The 21986-nt window shown below is 39.4% G+C and overlaps 2 protein-coding genes across 8 annotated transcripts in view; one reads left to right on the forward strand and one right to left on the reverse strand.

Moving 5' to 3' along the window:
* slc25a16 (solute carrier family 25 member 16) lies at nucleotides 1–20510 on the reverse strand. 5 transcript variants are annotated; one of them, XM_031904903.1, is made up of 10 exons: nucleotides 20242–20510; nucleotides 16466–16615; nucleotides 15609–15701; nucleotides 14755–14888; nucleotides 11621–11684; nucleotides 9588–9709; nucleotides 8566–8632; nucleotides 4578–4740; nucleotides 2775–2843; nucleotides 1–1904 (listed from the first exon to the last, which is right to left on the reverse strand). In XM_031904903.1, the coding sequence occupies exons 2-10, from the start codon at nucleotides 16557–16559 to the stop codon at nucleotides 1748–1750; spliced, it is 963 nt and encodes a 320-aa protein (XP_031760763.1). In that variant the 5' UTR covers nucleotides 16560–16615; nucleotides 20242–20510; the 3' UTR covers nucleotides 1–1747. The 5 variants fall into 5 exon arrangements, with proteins under 5 accessions (XP_031760763.1, XP_031760762.1, XP_031760765.1 ...); XM_031904902.1 differs by having other exon boundaries at nucleotides 20125–20510; XM_031904905.1 differs by lacking the exon at nucleotides 20242–20510 and adding an exon at nucleotides 18898–19049.
* The window catches only part of bloc1s2 (biogenesis of lysosomal organelles complex-1, subunit 2), a 9304-nt gene continuing 7288 nt past the window's right edge, over nucleotides 19971–21986 (forward strand). The window contains exon 1 of one of the 3 annotated variants that reach the window (XM_012966490.3): nucleotides 19971–20110. The gene's annotated coding sequence lies outside the window, so the exon portion shown is untranslated. 3 annotated transcript variants of the gene reach the window in all.

Consider the following 21986-nt stretch of genomic DNA (forward strand, 5'->3'; position numbering starts at 1 on the left):
TGATTTCTCAATTCATTTAATCATCCTTTCATATTGTAGGATGGAACAGTGAAAGTGGTGTACATACATGGACAAAGCTGTTTTTTCACATTTTATCATACAGAAAATAGTTTTATTAACCTGCAGATTTAAAGACAAGACAGCATGAATATAAAACACAAAAAAGCCCTTGTCACAACAGGATAAAAACAGCCCCAGCCAAACTTTCACTGGGCTTATACATTGTCTTTAAGGTTAGCATAAACAAGGGAACCATCACTGATTTAGTAGATCATTTATAAGATTAATAAGACAAAAAACCTTAAAACCAGAAAAACGTAGTTTAGTACGTCATACATTCCATACTGAAATTCCTGCTGTTCAGGCATTTGAAGAAACAAACCCTGAGTTCCCTGGTGCTATTTTATTGGTACTAGGCTCAGCAATGTAACAATACTATTGATTGATCAGCAATGCTCTAAAAGATTTACATAACTTGATGGCATTGTTGGGAAATGCCAGTGTTGTAATCCTATCTCCATGTTATTTTTATTTCATAAAAGGCTCATGTTATGCATATATGACTATAGAAGCACACAGATGCTCCTTGCTCCATGGCTTCCCAGGGATCACATTTAAACCAGTCAGCGAGGACAATGCACATATACACTGTGCAGAAAAACTTTTCAGTCTTAAAGAAATATTGGCTGTAAATGAATTAACTCTACTCCAGTAGAAAAGTAACAAAAAGAGAGAGAGAATGATCTGTTCTGTAGCTTTCTATTGTTCTTTAGGGAAGACTTTTATTTTTCACTGCAAACACTCTCCAAGAAGAAATTATCGGTATTTCTGAAATTGGTCCACGTAAAGAAAAACAAAAGTCTGAAAAACACTGGGTGGTGCCAATATATAAGGCATTCCTTAGTGCTTTTAATTGCCAAAGGTGGCTATATACAGGCCGAGAGATCATATGAGGGGCCACCTACAGTAAGGCTCCCTTTCTACTGTCCCACGCAATGAGCACAAACAATCTGATGAGAATGAAGTGAGGAAGGGCTCCTGCGCCTCTTCACTGGCGCATCTTCCGATGTAGCACGCACTGACCAAAATGGTTTCAAATGTTCAAACCTGCCTAATTCCCAATTAACTGATTTTTATAGTACACAGATCTCAGTTGCCATACGCGTACCAATAATAGTACACAATTGTGTTTTCCATATTATTGGTGTAAATATCGGCAGCTTTATTTCCTACCCTGGGCTGGTGGTACTCTTATTCAAAGAGTACTGGGATACTTTAACTCTGAACACTTCAATATTCTTCCTCTCTCCAGGCATCCCCAACACAAACAGACATTCTTCAGCAATTTCTGTACAGAACTATAGAACCAGTCCAGTAATGGTATTAAACACTCCTTCAGTGGAATTACAGGATATCTAAAAAAATAAAACTATAAAAATCATGCATCTGGAATCCCACATTTTAGGTTTAGTATTCTTTAAATTATTTTAAACATTAAATATGATTAAATCAACTTTTTATAAAATCACACACACACACACATTCCCAAAACATATTTTACAAAAGAACACTCTTATTTTACAAAAGCCAGTTTTGTCTCTGACAGACCCAAGCAGACAAGCCCTGTGAAGGAGCAGACACTGACATGGGTGCTGGGAAGGATACACTCTTATCTATTGTCAGAATATATTACACTGTACATGATTGGCTGCTGTTTATTAACACTGTGCAAGTGAGTGAGAAGATTCTAGTTCAGGTGCAAGACCTGTCTCATGAATTCATAGGTAGTAAAGGCCACAGCCTGAGAAGGAATGCATCGGATGTAATTCAGGGATAAGCCTCGGTACAGTCCTCTTCTTATTCCATGCTGCATGCACACATATTTCAGGGTCTGGAACATGGTCCTTAGAATAGAACAGAAGACAATTTTTAATTATAGATAGCAAACAAAGATAGTTTAAGCAGCTGTATGTTGTATCCTCTTCTCTGTGCCCTTAGCAGATTTTCTCAGGAAGTATTATTGCTCTAGTATGGGGAACAACCTGCAGAGATTCCTAGTGTTATATTACTGTTTCTTTTCTTGAGAAACCACAAAGCAACGCCATAAGCATGATTTGATGAAGAGGGGCGAGTATACATCAGGGGTCCCCATGTGCATGCACTCTGTGATAATGCTCCTAAATGATGAGATTAGCATTGGTTTTGCCAAGCAATAACAATTGGGCAAGGCATAACACAGACATGGAAGAACATTACTAGACTGTTAGTAACAAAATCTATACCTGTTCATTAAAATGTCCCCTCGCTTATTTCATTTCAAATTAAATCTGTTGTTTGATGGAGATAGGAACATTTACCTTATTAGGGGAGGCTGGTTATTTAGAAATTACTGGTAATGTGCCCCTGGCCCAGATTACCTAGTATCCACTGCATTAGGGATACTGTGTGTAAGTGTGTAAGGGGTCTTAGCTTTGCCACTTCCTGCAAGCATAAGGTATTTTATACAGCTGCTGAGAAACAGCACAAGCAAATAAAGATATTATACAGAAGGGGCTTCTTGTTGAACTATAATACAGCCCATCCCCACATGATGCTACCTACCTTACCCCAATGAGGGATTGGGATGAAGTGAATGGGCAGCTATCAGATTTTCTTTATATGTTTTGTCTGCATATTATAAATTCCTTATGTTCTTCTTCATAAACCCAAACATTTATGCATGCAAAAACACCCACATGATCACTCTTCTATTCACAAAAACATAAAAATCATACCTGCATTTGTCTGAATCTGGTAATATTGCTGATAACTGCATACGCCGTCGAGTCACATCCAAAGGGTAACTGAAATCAAAAGGAGTTTACAAATACATTTTATTACTCTTATTTAAATACTGCTCTCCAAGGGAATTATCCAACCTGCCCGACTGATATCTAGCTGATTTTTGCCAAGACATGGATTGGACAGGCCTTTGGAATGGCACCATAGAAGCTACTGCCTCAGTCTGGAGAGGCTGCATTGGCAGTTATCAGCCTGGCAGTGTATGGCACCTTACATTATCTGCTGGAAAGCCAGAAACAGAAGTGCCTCAAGCACTCTTGAATGAAGCCCAAATACAGATTTAGTAGTTTTTATCACATGATACCATGGGACTACATGGGACATTATGCAAACCAGCTTTCCTTTTGCTGTTAAATGCCTGGCTGTTTACCATATCTTAGCTTGTCTTGAACAGTTTTTATGTAACCATAAATATACCCTAATTCATAAACATGTTTTTCTTTACATTTTCTTAAACATTGTGCAAAAAAACCCAGCATTGCAATAAACCCAAAAATAAACAAAATTGTTAGGAACCAGCACAGGTTACAATGTCAGTAATAGGCTGTGCACCTGCTGTGAGTGGAAAGAATTGCTCATTTTGTCAACAATTACAAGTTCTGAGAATGGTGTGCTAACCATTATATACAGCGCCAAATTGGTATTAATAGCAGAAACTTCATATATGCATATATATGCTGTTTAACTTGTTTATTAATGACCTGGAGGTGGGCATAGACAGTATTGTTTCTATTTTTGCTGATGACACTAAATTGTGCAAAACTATAAGTTCCATGCAGGATGCTGCCGCTTTGCAGAGCGATTTGACAAAATTAGATAACTGGGCAGCAAACTGGAAAATGAGGTTCAATGTTGATAAGTGCAAAGTTATGCACTTTGGTAGAAATAATATAAACGCAAACTATCTACTGAATGGTAGTGTGTTGGGGGTTTCCTTAATGGAGAAGGATCTAGGGGTTTTTGTTGATAACAAGTTGTCTAATTCCAGGCAGTGTCATTCTGTGGCTACTAAAGCAAATAAAGTGCTGTCTTGTATAAAAAAGGGCATTGACTCAAGGGATGAGAACATAATTTTGCCCCTTTATAGGTCCCTGGTAAGGCCTCACCTTGAGTATGCAGTGCAGTTTTGGGCTCCAGTCCTTAAGAAGGATATTAATGAGCTGGAGAGAGTGCAGAGACGTGCAACTAAACTGGTTAAGGGGATGGAAGATTTAAACTATGAGGTGAGACTGTCGAGGTTGGGGTTGTTTTCTCTGGAAAAGAGGCGCTTGCGAGGGGACATGATTACTCTGTACAAGTACATTAGAGGGGATTATAGGCAGTTGGGGGATGTTCTTTTTTCCCATAAAAACAATCAACGCACCAGAGGTCACCCCTTTAGATTAGAGGAACGGAGCTTCCATTTGAAGCAGCGTAGGTGGTTTTTCACGGTGAGGGCAGTGAGGTTATGGAATGCCCTTCCTAGTGATGTGGTAATGGCAGATTCTGTTAATGCCTTTAAGAGGGGCCTGGATGAGTTCTTGATCAATCAGAATATCCAAGGCTATTGTGATACTAATATCTACAGTTAGTACTAGTGGTTGTATTTATAGTTTATGTATGTGAGTATAGATTGGTAGGTGTGGGTTAGGTGTGCTGGGTTTACTTGGATGGGTTGAACTTGATGGACACAGGTCTTTTTTCAACCCTATGTAACTATGTAACTATGTAACTATGTAACTATATATAACACTTACGAGATGCTCTGTGCAATAGCGCCTGCAATGCCGCCACAGAGCAAGCTGGCATGGGTCTTCAGAACCATGACATCTGGGTTATCAGATGATGGCTTCCCAAGCAGTTCTGGTGCATGTCTTAGCCCAGCTGTCTTCAAAGTCTCAAAGGTGAAAAAAGAAAACCCTACAGAAAAAAAGCAGGAAATGATATAACAGGACAGATTCTATTTAATGAGAAAATGATTTCTCCTAATTACATATTTCCCCATAGACCTCTATTGAGTTTTCATGAAATTAAAGGGCCATGGAATTGAATCTGGCAAATGTTAGAGGCCGAGCTCTGCACTGGCCAGTGTACTGCAATAGCAGCTCTGCTACTAAACCCATGACCAAAGTGCACTTGATGTATGGTAAATACACTCTTAAAGGAGAAGGAAAGGTGTACACCCCAGTGATTTCAACTTTTCTTCTTCTTTAAAGGTACAGTATAGATCCTAGACCCCCAGGGGCACCCACCCAAACTCAAGGGCTCTCCTGGTCCGAAAAGTTCAAATATCTGGGAATCTGGATCCATAGAGACCCTAAAAAATTCACAGACCTAAACCTGGCCCCAATCCTTAAACTCACGGAATCCAAAATCAAGACATGGGCACCCCTGCCTCTATCACTCTATGGCAGAATAAATCTCTTTAAGATTATCCTACTCCCAAAACTGACATACATTTTCAGACAAAAAAAAGTGTTCAAAACTCTCCGCAGCTTACAAATAACACTATTCTGGAACAATACACAACCGAGGATTGCCCTAACCACTCTTCAGCTCCCAGTAAGGCAGGGAGGACTAGCAGCACCAAACCTATATCTATACTTTTTGGCAGCTCAATTGGTTACAGCATGGAGATGGGTCTCCCCCCCCACTCAAAACGCCTCCACATTACTAGAAGCACAAACAATTGGGTCCCTTGAAGAGCTAAAAAACCTTCTCTATAGAGGTACCAAATACACAAAGAAAGCTACTCTACCAATGACCACAACGGTGAGAACATGGAACATAGCACTTAAACTATTTCCTAACCCCCCCTTCCATTGCTCTAAATACTCCCCTCTCTGGTACAACCCAAAACTGAAACATTTTGGCACTGTCCCCGACCCACAGGCCTGGGCCAGATACGGTATTAAATACATTACTGATATATATGCGGATGGCAAGCTTATGCAATTCCAAGATCTCAAGGAAAAATACTTGTTACCTAACAAAATGCTGTTTAGATACCTACAGCTTAGGCATGCTGCCAGTTATCAATTTCAAACCCAAACAATAAACACCACCCCCAGGAGGGTGGAAGAATATGCTCACACACCTGAACTTCAAAAACCCCTATCACTATTCTATAGTACTCTAATCCTAGCCGGACCATCTCCAGCTTCCAAAGCCCTAGAAAAATGGAAAAAAGACATACCCACACTAGACTCTGGAATATGGGAAGATATCCTAGACTCCTGCTTTGAGTGCATGGTATGCAACAGGGACAAACTAATCCAGTTAAAGTACCTGCACAGAACATACCTTACTCCACAGAGACTGCATGTAATGAACCCAGAAATCCCCCAAACCTGTCCAAAATGCACTGCCCCGGCAGCAGACTTCTTCCACATGGTCTGGTCCTGTCCAGAGATCCAGGACTTCTGGAAGCAAGTAACCCAGACCATCCAAACAAGAACAACACTAATAATACCCCTAAACCCTATAACAATTCTTCTGAACCAAGTAGAAGAAATAACGCCAAAAAGGGCTCAGTGCACTCTTCTCTCCATTCTGCTAATGTATGCAAAAAAGGCCATAGCCCTCCAGTGGAAGTTGAACTCGGGCCCCACGTTACCATTCTGGATAAATATAGTCACTAAGGCAGCCCCGTTGTACAAACTAACATACATGAGAAGAAACTGCCTAGAAAAGTTCCAAAAAGTTTGGGGTGACTGGCTAGACCCAGTAGAAGAAGCCTAGAAACCTCACAGAACGCACCACCTCTATGCCCACCCAAGCAAGTCGGCATAAAACACCCCCCCCTTCCCCCCCCAGAGAATTACGTCAAGAACTCCCCAACAGTAGTACGGGTCAACACCCCGCACCCCACTGAGACACCCAAGGCCCCAGCACCCAGGTGCTCAAGAAATAACTATGCTGATAACATGGTTTTATTGGTAAAATGTCATGTTTATTGTTTATTGTTTATTTAGTTTTGTATTAAACTTTATTGCGAGAAAACTGGACAACTAAACAACAACTTTCTAATACAACTGTATGTCAACCGTATGCAATTTTCTCAATAAACAGAATTGTTAAAAAAAAAAAAAAAAAAAAAAAAGGTACAGTAACACCAAAAAAATCTAAATGTATCAAAGTAATTAAACTATAATGTACTGCTGCCCTGCACTGGTAAAAGTTGTGTGTTTGCGTCAGAAAGACTACTATCGTTTGTATAAATGCCCTGCTGTAAAGCCATGGGGCCAGCTATTTATTTAAAAGGAGAAAAGGAACAGGTTACATAGCAGTTAACACATAAACTCTGTAGAATACAATGGTGTTTTATCTGTTATCTGCTATGTAACCTGTGCCTTTTCTCCTTTTTTCCAGCTTGAATGGCTGCCCCCATGGCTACACAGCAGCTTATTTATATAAACTATAGTAGTGTTCCTGAAGCCAACACACCATTTTTACCAGTGCAGGGCAACAGTACATTATATAATTACTTTAAAACACTTTCATTTCTTGGTGTTACTGTTCCTTTAAGAAGTGCAGCAACCAATAAGCATTCTTTGTATGGTTTATTTTTTGTTGTTGTTTTAGAGCATATATGTCAAACACAAGGCCCGGGGGCCAAATCCAGCCAACCTGGCTGTTTTATGTGGCCCTTATCTTACTAAGTATATTAATAAAAAATTTGGCCCGCGAATTAGCCTGTGTTTTAGATTTCGGCCCCCTTATGTGATTGAGTTTGACACCCCTGTTTTAGAGGATACTCTCCGACCCTTTTAGATCTTTCAATTTCTGTATACATTTTTGCTTGCTTTGTGCATTCACAGCTAAACAAGGTAGTCAAAGTAACAATTAGTACATTTGAATATAGAGCCCTATTAACTTATTTACTGTCCTAAAATATTATGTCAGCAATTTCTATAAAAAGAATAAGTATTAAAAACCCATAATAAAATTTGGGCCCCCTGGATGATTTACAGAAATATTTCAATACACCTATAAGACCAACCTGGAAAGGATACCTCCTAAAGGTGTACCGAAACACCAAAAGACAAGACCCGATTATCTACCTACAAGACTGAAGCCCGGCAAATATATACCCACAAGAACTTTTCCCCCAATTTTACTGGTTACTTTCCCATTTTATATAATTATTTATACCTATACTTTTTATCCTGAATTTCTCTTTCCTCTTTCATTCCCTCCCCCTCCCCCCCCTCCTTCTTCCCTATGTTTATGACTTTATATACCTGCCTGGCACCCTGGGATAACCCAAAAGGTGCTCCTCTGTAAACCGTTACTTTCAATCTCAAAATAAAAACATTTAAATAAAAAAAAAAAGAATAATTATTAAGCTGGCCATACACGCACCGATAATATCGTACGAAACCTCGTCGACTCCCCGATCGGGCATGATAAAAGATTTTGATTGGGCGCCATAGAAGGTGCCTGAGCAAAATCTGTCTTCAGGGCTGAATCAGCAGAAGGAGGTAGAAATCCTATTGTTTCTATCTCCTTATCTGCCATTTCAGTCCTGAACGGTTAGTGGCCGATTGTACGATCTTTCGTGCGACCGATGGTCACCACGTGTGTGGCCACCTAAAATGTAGGTGTAAATACATACACTGCTTAAAGCTGAATATATCCTATGGAATAATCTGGTTTTCTTAATATTAATGGATATTATTATAATTATAACATAATTCAAATAAATGTGAGTACACTTGCATTTTGCAGGTGAAATGTGTATACCTGCATAGGGGGCCATTCCTACAATGGTGGGCACAAGTCCTCTGTAGTATCCACGGATACCTCCTTCCTTTATTTAAAAAGAAAATAAAAAGATTAATGGTTTCAGGTTCTACATGCTCTTAAATAATAAATAAATATTTTTTTTACTTAAAATAGTGCTTATAACAGTGATCCCCAACCAGTGCCTCGTGAGCAACATGTTGCTCACCAACCCCTTGGATGTTGCTCCCAGTGGCTTCAAAGTAGGTGCTTATTTTTTAATTCCTGGCTTGGGGGCAAGTTTTGGTTGTATAAAAACCAAGTATAATGCCAAACAGAGCCTTTTGTAGGCTGCCAGTCCACATAGGGGCTATCATATAGAAAATTACAGCTCTCATTGGCACCACCAGGAACCTTTTTCATGCTTGTGTTGCTCTCCAACACTTTTTCCATTTGACTCACGGGTATAAATGGTTGGGGATCCCTGGCTTATAACAAGAAACAACATATGCTTGCAAATGTTCAGTTTACACGAAAATGAATGCTATACTTTTAGAGTGTTCCATTGACCATGCCCCCTAATTCAGCCCTCAACATTATTAAAGATTGGCATGCCTGTATTATGTAGTGTATAAACCATTAAATCTGTAGTAATAAGTCAAATCAGCTGAACTTACTGTGTTTTTGCTGTGTTGAAGGTGGCTGAATTATCACTACTGAATAACACTAATATTTGTGGTCAGTGCTGTTGAACTTATAGTGGACCAATTACCCACTTGGAGCATATGTTCAAGGCACTGCTACAATAAAAATTATAAGGAGCAAGGCCTAAAAATGTATTGGGGGGGTGGGCGCAATATCTGCAAGAGGTTAACAGCTCTCCCTAAGATTACAGTGTATGATTGTAGTTTGAGGAAAGTATTTCATTTCTGTTTTCTAGTATTCATATGCGCTATTAATGGTAACGCAGACATTCCTGCTGGCTATAAAAATTTTCAGGAAAATATATTAGGGAGGGGGAAAATCCACTATGAGACAAATACCTTTAAATATATTGTTTTGAAGGCATGGATAATTCCATTGTATCTGTGTTCTCCTTTTACTTGAAATGCAAGCCGTGCTCTGACCATGTCCAAAGGGTATGTGAAAATAACAGCAGTGATACCTGTCAATTAAGTAGCAATAGCTTGCTAGATTAGAATATAAACACAAATTCTCTGACACATACAGGTACTCATAAATTGCACTGTGGCCTTTATAGAACAACATTTCAGACATTTCTAACACCCAGCAAATGTGTGGGCTGGGTGCCTGGGATACAGGTTTTACCAACCTGTGAAACCCTATAAAATCAGTAAAAAGTAATTTTTTGAATGTGGATAATAAACTGCAACTATGCAGTTAACAATGGCAACCTATCAGGATATTTGAACAGTCTACTACACGTTATAAAATGAAAGCAAAGCCAAATGCTGACTAGTTGCTCTTGGCAACCTGCACTCACACTTTAGTATCTATTGCCACCTAGTGTTTTTATCAGGCTTAGAAAATGTGTGACTTTTGTCCTGCAGTTTCAGTCTACCGAAAGCCTTCTGAGTCAAAGAAACGCTATTTACACTTGCCCATTTATTGGCCCATGTTTTGTTAACGTTAAGTGCCAACTGACTCCTGCATGTAATAAGGAAGATTGCCATGGGGGGGGGTAGTTGAGAATAGCCTAAATATTTGTAAAACTGTACAAAATTTCTAACTGATATTTAAAAATGTTCTTGTTACAAATGGATGAACCAATAAGATGTTCCCATGGCAATCAAAAATTTCCTTTTAAGTAACATTATTCCAATGGAAAATAGATGCAGTTCAGGAGGGGACCTGGGGTTAGTAATGCTTATTTAGGATTTTTAGCATGCATAGTCCTATTGGTGGAGCACTGTATCTGCCCCAAGCACAGGCTGTAATCTGGGGGAAGATATATAGTGGGTCTCATTTATTTCCCCCACCTACGGGTGGGTGATATCGGGAAGCGTGTAGGCTACTTCGATTGTTTGGCCCTGGGGCAAAACATTCAAATTATATTGGCGGCAATGGGGCAGTCGGTTCAGGGACCACATCAACGAGCCGCTGCGGCCCCCGATCCGACTGAATTTTCTAACCTGGCCGATAGATACATGTCCAATTTCAGGCCAGATATCGGTCAGACAGGCCCCTCGTTTCTGCCCCTACATGGGCTGATAAGCTGCCGAATCGGTCCAAGGGACCGATATCGGCAGCTACAATCGGCCCGTGATGGGGACCTTTACTGCCCAGGTACAAATTTGCCCAGAGTTAATAAATGATACCCAGTAAGTGCTCTGAATTCACCCAGGTCTAAAGGCTACATTAAAGCAGCAATAATGGAGAATGAGAGCAAATTTCAGGTGCACAGTAAGGTTAAGACACACAGAGCTACTAGTAGCAGCTACTTAAAAAGACAATGCTGATCATTTACTGATAATGGTCTCTATGTGTGGTTTAGCAGAGGCTATTCTCAGTATTGTCTATGGCAGGGTATTTTCTGGCATTTAGTAGCCATGAGAAATTAGCTGCTACTAGTAGCTCAGCGAGTCTTTACCCTAAGTTATATAGAACGCCTTGATGAAAGGCATTACTATACTACTTATTTAAGTTTGTACTTTCCTTGTTCCTTAAATATGATACATACAAACAACAAACTCTCTGGGGTCTAGTTTAGGGCTTCAGCCAAAATTCAAAAGGTAAAGAATTTAGGTTACAAATTCAAAATCTGATGTTCACAGAGAAAAATATGATTTTCCCAATCCTGTAGCTATGTTGAAAGGAACAATAGCATTTGGCCAAATATTTTGGAGAATCTGGTGTATCACTACATAAACACGCTGTGAAAAAAAGCTTGCAAATAAAAGATGATAGCATCAAATCAGGAAATGAAGAGATTTTGGGCAGAAGCAAGCATTATAGAATTACACAGGGCAGTAATCATGCGTTGCCATGAAAAGTGGTTACAGGTGATTAAGGTGTTAAACTTTTGATTTAGTAAAAAGAAGAACATCTACTGTACCAGCCATGGATCCAGCCATTAATCTGGGAACATGTTCAGAATGTTTTATCTTTTTTTTTATCATCTACAATGAAAAGAAAATGACATAAAAGGTTCTGTTTACTTCAGAAGCTGGAAATACACAGTAACAGAAGGTTGCCAAAAAACTGTATATGTTGCCCATAGCATCCAATCGGCAATTAGATTTGAACGGTCACCTACAAGTTAGAAAACAAGAGCAAAGATCTGATTGATTGCTATGGGCAACATCACTGGTAATAATTGTCTCCAATGTTAATAAATACACCCCTAAAAGTGAACTCAAAGGTGAACCACTTATTAGTTCAACAATTTTGATACAATGACTGGTCCTGACAACCTTTTTGGAATCAGGAAATCATTTCCCCCTCTGAGGCAAAATGGAGGAAGGCTTTAGAGGAGATTTTTTGCCTTTCTATAAAAAGTTAGACATGTTGCAAATGGTCAAACCTGATGGATATGTGTCTTTTTTCACTAGCTGTAAGAAGAACAATTAACATGCCTAGTGTGACATTAGCTTTGGGCTGTGGCAACAAGGTAATTAGATAAAAGTTCATAATAAACTACCTGAGACACACTCACTGTTGTGCTAAAACACCAGCTTTTGTAATACACGACTGTCATAAATCATTGAGAGTCCTGTTTTTCCACACACTGGTTCATTATTTGTTATGGAAAAGGTACTGATGTCATATAGACTGTGGCTTAATTACAATTACCACGTGTTATGGCTCCAACGTACAAAATAGTGCGGCCTGTAGAACTGGAATAATCTTAGATAAGAATTTGCCAATAAAGGTTTATTACTGAGTAAATAATATTCACAGTTCACTCAAGTTTATTGCAAACATTTTTTTCTCTACAAGCATTCTGGAAAAAAATATTAACCCTTCATTCTGTTTTAAAGAAAAAAACTAGAGATGATTAAGTAAGAGAATAGAAGAAGATAAAAAAAATAATGTTAGAATATGAGAAGGAAAATTATAAGGTGATGACAAATAAGGGCAGATTAATTCAAATGTGTGTTTCTGTAATTTTCATGTTTTTTTCTACAATGACTCAACATACTTTTTAAAAAAAAAACCAGAAATATCAATTAAAAACCGGAAACTTGCCATTGTCTTCTACGTGTTTTTTTCTACAATGACTCAACATACTTTTTTTTTAAAAAAAAACAGAAATATCTACTAAAAACCGGAAACCTGCCATTGTCTTCTACATGATCTCAACAGCTTTTAGATGGTGTATTTTTTCTTTTCAATTTGTCAGTTTTGTCACATAATAAATAGTGAAAAAATTGTTTCTTTTCTGAATCAAAATTGTATTTTTGTGAAAAAATTATGAATCATGATAAAAAAAAAACAACTACCTTTAGTAAAATGCCCCCATAGTATCTGCCATGACTGGTTGCACTGGAGACCAAAATGACACTACCTGCCCAAAATTACTTGCCATTTACTTTAATACGTCCTATGGGTCACCCAGATGCCTGTGGTTTATATCGATTTTATTCACATGATTCCTATTCAAGTGAATAAAAAGGAATTCAGGGCAATTAGTAAATAGAGTTTTAATGGGTATTAGCAGCCTATTTTCAGGGTAAATGTTTCTGTCTAAACCTAGAAAAATAGGTGCAAAAAGCTTTATTAACACTTTTATAAACAAGTAAAACACTGACTAAACAAAAAGTGTAATTTATACAATCTTATCTATAAAAAGGTTTAACCTCACATTTCCATTATTATGCTAGTTTTAGCCTAATGGATGAGGCAATAATAACATTTTGAGTGCATATATGGTTCAAATTTTTATTCAAAAGTAAAACCTCCCAGGCACATTTTTAGGTGTAGCAGCCTCTTTAATCACTTGACAGAATTCACACCACCTCATCACATGTTTCCAGCAGCCATCTTGGTTATCAGCAAGCAGCACGTGCTCAATGGCTTCCAAACTGGAATATTGGGGTACTGTGAATTCAAGGTTGGACTGGCCCAATACTGGGAAAAAAACTGGCGGGTCCCTTTACACTGGGCATGTTGGTGGGCGAGCCTGTTGACTGATAATCAGTGGCGGTGGAGAAGTAGTGCGGTGGTAGAGTGCAGGGGGTGGGACCTTGATTACCTTCTACCTATGAGCCCCCAAATACACCAGTCTGACACTGTTTGTAAGTTCCTAGTTGAAATCCATGTTGGCATTTCAAGACCCCAAATTAAGGAAAACCTTGCGGTTTAGTAGTTTGAAACAGACATGTACTTTCTCAAAAGATATGGTGTTCTGTGGTGAACCTAATGTTTTTTGGCCTTGGAATATGAAGTACAGTATGCTTATTTCTATGGTGGTAGATTATACATATTTTGCTTTGGCACAATAATGAAAAATGCAGATTTCTAAGTCAGTTGTATTTCCAAATATAAAATGTGTTGTGTGACTAAAATTACCCTTCACAAAATGCCCCTAAATTGAAAGAACTAATAAATGAAATGCAAAATCCTGTTGGCAAAATCATTATTTTAAGGCTCGTGTAGATGTGGGACTGGGTTAATGGCACATTGACAAGATTTAATCAGATTCATAAAAAAATGTTTGTAAAATGTCATCTAAAAGACAAAATCAGAAAGAAATTTGCCTAAAAGACAAATTCACAAAATTGGAGATAGAGGTTTATGAATAAGGTGGAAAAGCCAACAAATTTATCTCCACTTTAATTTTGTCTCAGTAACCCCCGCCCCCGCCTTGTGTTTGCCACAGCCCTAATAGGAAAGCTTAACATGCCATTCTGTTCCCTGGTGAGGGCCAGGACAGGCAATTTGTTTATTCTGGTAAGATTCTGTAGGGCTGCCATAGAGCATCACTTTATACTGGGCTGGTGGGCACTGTTTCAGTCTCTATATACATGAAATGCCCAAACCTATTTTTATTCTAGTTATGGACATGCCTTGGCTATATGATTGCCAATCAGTTTATCTGAAACAAAAGGGTATAACTGTCAGCTTGGGTTGTACCTTGTTGTACAAAAACAACATTTTTATTATAATAAAAGGGAAAATATAAAGGTATATAGATATATTTAGACTCCAAGAACACAAAATAGACTAGCGAAACGTTTTTTTAAATACCTTTTTGTATTTGTCAAATGCCATAAACTGTATAGCGCCATATGGAAAAATTCGGACCATCATAGCTCCATTCCCTTTATACAAACCAAGAAACCCTTCCTTCTTTTGGACTGCAAATGCTGTGGCCAATATCCCTATAACAAAATAAGATTTTTCATGTCAGTAGTAAAACAGGCCACTAAGAAAAGTAGAGGTTAACAAAATGAAAGAGAAAAAAGAGAATTCTTTCACCAACTGAATGTCGCAAAAACTGAACTAAACTGAATTGCCACAAAAGCTGAGAAACTATCAAATGTCTCCTCTGCAGCATAGGAGATACCAGCTTTTGGAATGCTATAAGGACTAGGTTGTCTATATTTTGTTTTAAAATGCACCTGCAACTCTATTTTCTAATGGACCTCTCTGGTCTCTAGTATAACTGTCAGCTTGAGTTGTACAAAAACAACATTTTTATTATAATCTAGGTTGTCTATATTTTGTTTTAAAATGCACCTGCAACTCTATTTGTCTAATGGACCTCTCTGGTTGATTAAGTGCACCAATCAAAGCAAAAATAAGATCTATGTAGTGTAAAAAAAAGTTTTTTTATTAGATACACAGCAGCTGCTCGCACCAACTTATACAGAGGAGAATGCACTGTGGAACATGGTCCCACAAACATAAAGGACTACATAAAATGACTACTACTTTGCATGACATTCATGTTATTAGCATAAATTAGGGGTTTAAAATACCACACATCAAGATTGACAGATAGCAGGTTTAAACAAAATCCCTGAGATTCCCTTCTTAATTCATATATCTCTAGCCTTGCTAAACAAACAAAACAAAAGAAGGGTAGCCATCGTACTCACCCAAATGCCTGTAATGAACATTCTGAGCTTGGAGTAAGATCTTGATCCTATCCAAAGGTGCAATGGTTGTTTTGGCACAGCAACTGGCCACCCCTGGCAAAAGGAATAAGCCTGATTATATACTGGGAAGTACTTAACTTTAGGCAGAGAAGAAAAGGGAAAATATATATAAATGGGGATTTTATAAACATATTCAGTAAGACTTTTGTGCATAATATTGAACATTAAGGAGTATGTCACACGGTTCTTTTTGTAGCCAGTTACTTGTCTCAGCTACAAAACACAAGAAAATACCCTGCCACAGAAAATACTGAGAATTGTCTCTACTAAAACACATGTAGAGACAATTATCAGTATTGTCTATTTTGTAGCCACGACAAGTAGCTGGCTACAAAAAGCTCCATGTGTCATTGCCCTAAAGTACTTAGCATGAACATCTGAGCCCCTTGTTCAATTACAGTTCCCAGTGTGCCGCAACAATAGGAATTGTGGCTCTTATATCTGGGAATTCCATCCTTCTGTAATCTAGATATTTGCTAAACTACAACTCCCTAGTAACCCTGCTAATCATGAAGAATGCTGGGAACCACGCTGCAACATCTACTATTAAGACATGGGCTGCATATTTCTACTGTGTGACAAGGACCCATGGGGCCCTGCAGGTTATCTACTTTAAACCAAGAATATTGTTTTGTAAAAAGTCATACAGTGATAAGAGACAATGTATATGTAAGGTATTTAACTGTATATTTTTGTAAGCATGACAATAAATACATGATAAACAGATAGTTCCAAAGCGTGAGAAATTTGACAATTACAATTATTTGAAGTTTACAGAAAAAAATAGCTTTGGTTACCTCCTGCTACAAATGATCGCAGCCAGTAGTATTCTTTATACGCGGGCTTAGGTAGGTTTGCCCCTGAGCTACTCACTGTCACTTCAGAGGTCATAGTTTTACTCAAAGACACCAGTTTACCTAAGAGTTACTATGTAGCAGCCTGGCTTCCTGCATTGACAAAACAAAAACAGAGGCATTATATTACACTAAATATAAGAGATAGTAGAATAAGAGGCACAGAAGGAAATAAACTGCACAGATAGGAAAGTCTGACAAGTATAGCTAACAATAGTATTTACAAACAAAACTGTGCATGTACTAACAGAATTTGTGTGCATTTATGGAAAAGAAATAGATGCCATGAGTAAATTAAAGGGATTCTCTGACTGAGAGTGTTTCCAGCTTTGACATACCGTATGTATGTATGTATATCTTATGTACACAGCACTGTACAGTAACACAATAGATTAATACAACAGGGGGTTATTAAAGTAATAATAGATAAATACAAAATATAACAATAAATACAAGATACAGTTGCAAAAAGTTAAGAATGAAAGATACAAGAGGATAGAGGCCCCTGCCCAGTAGAGCTTACAATCTATATGGGAGGGTAACTTACAGACACAAATAGGCAAATATAAGTGCTGTAGGTCACAGTGGGTGACACTACAATATAAGTGCTAGTTCCCAGATCAGGGACTGTGCAAGTGCTCCAAGAGATAGTTTTTAAATTTAGTTTTAAAAAGACTGAGGGAGGATTTTTTTCTCAGGAGGAAATTGGGGAGGGCATTCCAAATGTAAGGGGCAGCAAGGCAGAAAGGTTTAAGGCGGGAAACAGCAGTAGTAGTAGCACTGTGTATATAGATTCTTTCCACTGAGATACTGTTAAAAATTGCATCCCTTTTTCCTTTCCAGACCTGAGCACATACTGTAAATATTTTATCTTCCAGTGAGCTCTCCAAGGCAGCCTAAGGGGTACAGTTGTACAGGTCCCCACCACTTGTCACTCCAGATGCATTAAACTCATTGCACAACTCATGTCCAGAGGCACACAGCAGACCAGAACCAGTATTTTGATTAATTAGCAGAATGATAGTGATCAGAAATATTAGGTGAAAGAACAGCGCTGTCATTTTTCAACTGTGTTTTTAAAGGGAAACTTAGGAGCTGAGCTAAAGTGCCCACTACTGGCAACTGGTAGATTTTCATTGACGAAAATAGGAAGGGCAATAGTTACCCTACGCCGGGGGTTTAGAGTGCAAAACTACTCCTGTCCATTACCTATGATGTCAGTAGGAAGTGACTTGCGGTGTTTAATATGTACCACAGTAATTCATTTATACATCTACTAAGCCACAAGTAAACTACAAATCATGATGAACCCACAGCATTCCCCTCTTAAATGCCTATGATTTTAGTAGAACCAATAGGGCTAATTGCACTAAGACAGTAACCATCGAAAATCTGTCAAATATTTGCTTTCACTATTATACTTGCAGCTGTCTGGAAAAAAAAAGGCTTTTTAGTTGCTACAGGTTACTGAACTGGGAACAGATACAAATGTGCCCAGTGTTGTTAAATAAGCCCCTGTGAGTTTGTTGCAACTGGTCACAAAGATGTTGAATTCTGGTGAAAAGAAATGAATAGTGCAAAGGGTAACTATGGTGCTTGTGGAAAACCTCCAAACTGTTCTAAATTCCCTTGCCCACTGCACAGGAGCTGGTTTTACTGGTAGTGTGTGTGTGTGTGTGTGTGTGTGTGTGTGTGTGTCTGTGAATGAATGAAGGTGTCTGAAATTGTGAATACTCCCTAGCAAGTTTCAGGGTCAACCTGTAAATTCCCAGACATGGACTCTAGCACAGGGTGAACTCACTTAACAGGTTCAGCTTACACATTTAGAAATATTTAGCAGGGTCTCTGCTTCTGGGGCAGTGTGGCTATGAAACATAGGCAAGTACTATGTGCTACACCAATCATACATGGCATGTCAGACTGACAAAATCATTCCACCAACAGCCTTCTTTTACACAAATCTTTCTTACATCTCCTTTCCTGAACATTTTCAGCTTAATGATATCTCTCTCTACTTTACCCCCACCCAAGCCCTTTCAGTTTTATCAGGAGCCAGTTAACCTGCCTGTATGTATTTAGGGTGTGGGAGGAAACTGGGGTACATACAGACTAACATCTCCAATTTAATATAAAATGCAGATTCAAAATAATCCCCCAGAATTATGGACTAAATACAATGTCAGTTCCATAAACATTATGCCCAGGGCACATGGCAGGTCAAAACAGTGCCATATTTTATTATCTCTCTTTAGATTTCTCTTGCACTGGTTCTGTGAGCAACATTTGTGGCCCTATGGAGATGTACTGATTGCCTGTGTCTGCACAGTGTTTTCCTTTCAGGCATGTGTCACTATTATTAGACATGTTATACATACATGTTGGGCAATGACTCACAGTTCTCTGCAGTTCCGAGCTTAGATCTTCCCTGTCTTCCCTGACACTCTGAGCTCTCTGCCTCTAGTTCCTGCCCTCCTCCTGCTCCCTCCTCCCTGCACAGTTTAGAACTGCCTGGCTTAGCCTATGCTTCATTGGCTACTAATGATGTCAATCAACTTTCCCACTCACGCCTGCCTGTGATAGCCTAGGCTGCATTGGCTGCCCACATTGTCAATCAATTTCCCTGCTCGTTCTGGGCTCACAGTTCGTTTAGGCCTGGGGGTGTGGGAGGTAGGGGGAGGGAAGTTTCACACTGCAACATAGTGGCACAGTGGGCCCTGGTCAGATGTCCCATTTGCCCTTTAATTTAAACGGCCCTGGTGTAATTCATAAATATAGTGCACCGTCAATGCAATACAGCTCTCCTACTCACTATAAACTGCCTGGTGTTCAAAAGTGATAAATGCAGTGTAGTTCATGGAGTGCAGGGCAGAAAGAGAGGCTTTGGGAAGGACTAAAGGTCACTGGGGGCTGACCCAGTAGTGCCAGCCCTTTCTGCTGTTGTTTCACTACAAATCCCAGAAGCCTTCCATAGCAGTACTGCACCTGCAGAGCCACACACGTATCATTTGCGATTCACACAAAGTAACAAGCACATCAGAATACCCTATTTCTGTTTGGGTGGAGTGGGCTGAGCCCTTATGTCAGTTATTTCACAACTTCCACAGTCAGTTTTTCAATTTCATGGTTCTCTCTGGAAGGGCAAACTTTACTAAGCTGACAAGCACAGGCTTGCAATTCACACGGCTCTGCACACCATTCATTCATTCCCTACACTAAAATCCCATTTGCCCTGCAACACTCCAGCTGCCAAACTTGAATGTGGCACCAAGCGTGTAAGAGTCATTCTAGGTGACACGTGTGATGTAAGCAATATAGGGCCTGTCACATGAGGGGCACATGGTTTTAGTGGGGGTGGAGACATAAACAAGGAAGTAGGTGAAGCATGTAACCCTATCCTGGCTAGAAAAGGCCTGTCCAGCTAGATGTGAGATAGAGCATCAGTTACACACAGGATGGGCCTACGCTATATTGAAGGGGAGAAGTAGTGCAACTACAACTCACTCATGCTGTATGCTAAAATAATAAAGGACACCAGAAGGGTCTTGCAGCAAACAAACAGAACTGAATTTATTGTCCAAGAGCAGCAGGGTAAATATACTCACAGATCCACAGAGGCAATATAGCACAAACAGATGATCAAGGTCAGTGCAGTAAAGGCAGAACAGAGACAGCAGGATGTGACACCATGAGGAGACAGCTTAGGGAAGTTTAAGGTTCTCCTTCTAGGGTTTCAATGCCCCTTGTGGTCCGGATCCCATACAGCAGACATGGATCAGATAGAAGATTATGCCTTGATCCCTCATCAGTACCAGGGCCACTTTAATAAAAGGGCAACTGGGGCACCTGCCCAGGGCTCACTGTGCCACTATGGTGCAGTATCTTTCCCTCCCCCCAAAACAAACCCCCAGGCCTAAGCTTACTGTGAGCGCAGAACGAGTAGGGGAATTGACTGACATCGCAAGCAGCCAATGCAACATTGGCTATCCTGGGCAGGCGCAAGTGGGGGAGTTGATTGACATCACCGGCAGCCAATGAAGCACAGGCTAAACCAGTCAGTTTTTAACTGTGCAGGGAGGAGGGAGCAGGAGGAGGGCAGGAACTAGAGGCAGAGAGCTCAGAGTGTCAGGGAAGACAGGGAAGATCTAAGCTCGGAACTGCAGAGAACAGTGAGTCAGTGCCCAACATGTATGTATAACATGTCTGATAATAGTGACACATGCCTGAAAGGAAAACACTGTGTAGACACAGGCAATCAGTACATCCCTATGGGGCCACAATTGCTGCTCACATAACCAGTGCAGTGGATACCTAAAGAGATAGAAAGAAGTGCTTAGTTAGGGGATGGGAGATATCTGGGTTTGTTTTCTGACTGCCTTTATGTACATATCTAAATCGGATCCTGTGTGTGTCTTTGTGCAGTACCATATATATCTGCTTGAGGAAATTTGGAATAAAAGATTGTACTGTGCTGTGTTCTCTGGGCATAATGTTTATGGAAATGGCATTGTATTTGACCCATAATAACTCTGGGGTATTATTTGGAATCTGCATTTTTATTTTTTAGTCTGTATATACCCCGGTTTTCTCCCACACTCCAAATACATACAGGCAGGATAACTGGCTCTTAATAATATAATAGGGACATTAGGTTGTAAGCTCACTGGGGCATGAACTGATGGGGATATGATAGGGCCCTTAGATTGTAAGCTCCCTTGAGCAGTGACTGATGGGAATGTAATAGGGATCTTAGATTGTAAGCTCTCTAGGGCAGGGACTGATGGGAATGTAATAGGGATCTTAGATTGTAAGCTCTCTAGGGCAGGGACTGATGGGAATGTAATAGGGATCTTAGATTGTAAGCTGTCTAGGGCAGGGACTGATGGGAATGTAATAGGGATCTTAGATTGTAAGCTCACTAGGGCAGGGACTGATGGGAATGTAATAGGGATCTTAGATTGTAAGATCTCTAGGGCAGGGATTGATGGGAATGTGATAGTGGTCCACTGGGGCAGGGACCAATGGGAATGATGTGTAATTTATCTGTATGGGGCCATAGAATATATTGCTGCTGTAAATAAAGAATAATAATAATAGTTCTTGAGCATTATTATACGTGGAATTGGCAATGCACTTATTCTGCCACATGTTGAGAGGGAAATTGGTTCTTCATTCATGCACTATTCTGGGGCATTAAAAGGGTTGTTCACCTTTGGGTTAACTTTTAGAGAGTTTTATTTAGAGACAATTTTCAATAGGTCTTCAGTTTTTATTATTTGTAGTTTTTTAGTTATTTTACTTTTTGTTCAGCAGCCCTCTAGTTTGGAATTTCAGTAGTTGTCTGGTTGCTAGGATCCAAATTACCTTAGCAACCAGGGAGTGGTTTGATTAAGAGCTTGGTAAGGAGAAGACCTGAACAGAAAATCAAGTTATAAAAAGTAACAATAAAAAGAGCAATAATTCCTTA

The sequence above is a fragment of the Xenopus tropicalis genome, chromosome 7, assembly GCF_000004195.4.
Source record: "Xenopus tropicalis strain Nigerian chromosome 7, UCB_Xtro_10.0, whole genome shotgun sequence".
In the NCBI taxonomy this organism is placed as follows: domain Eukaryota; kingdom Metazoa; phylum Chordata; class Amphibia; order Anura; family Pipidae; genus Xenopus; species Xenopus tropicalis.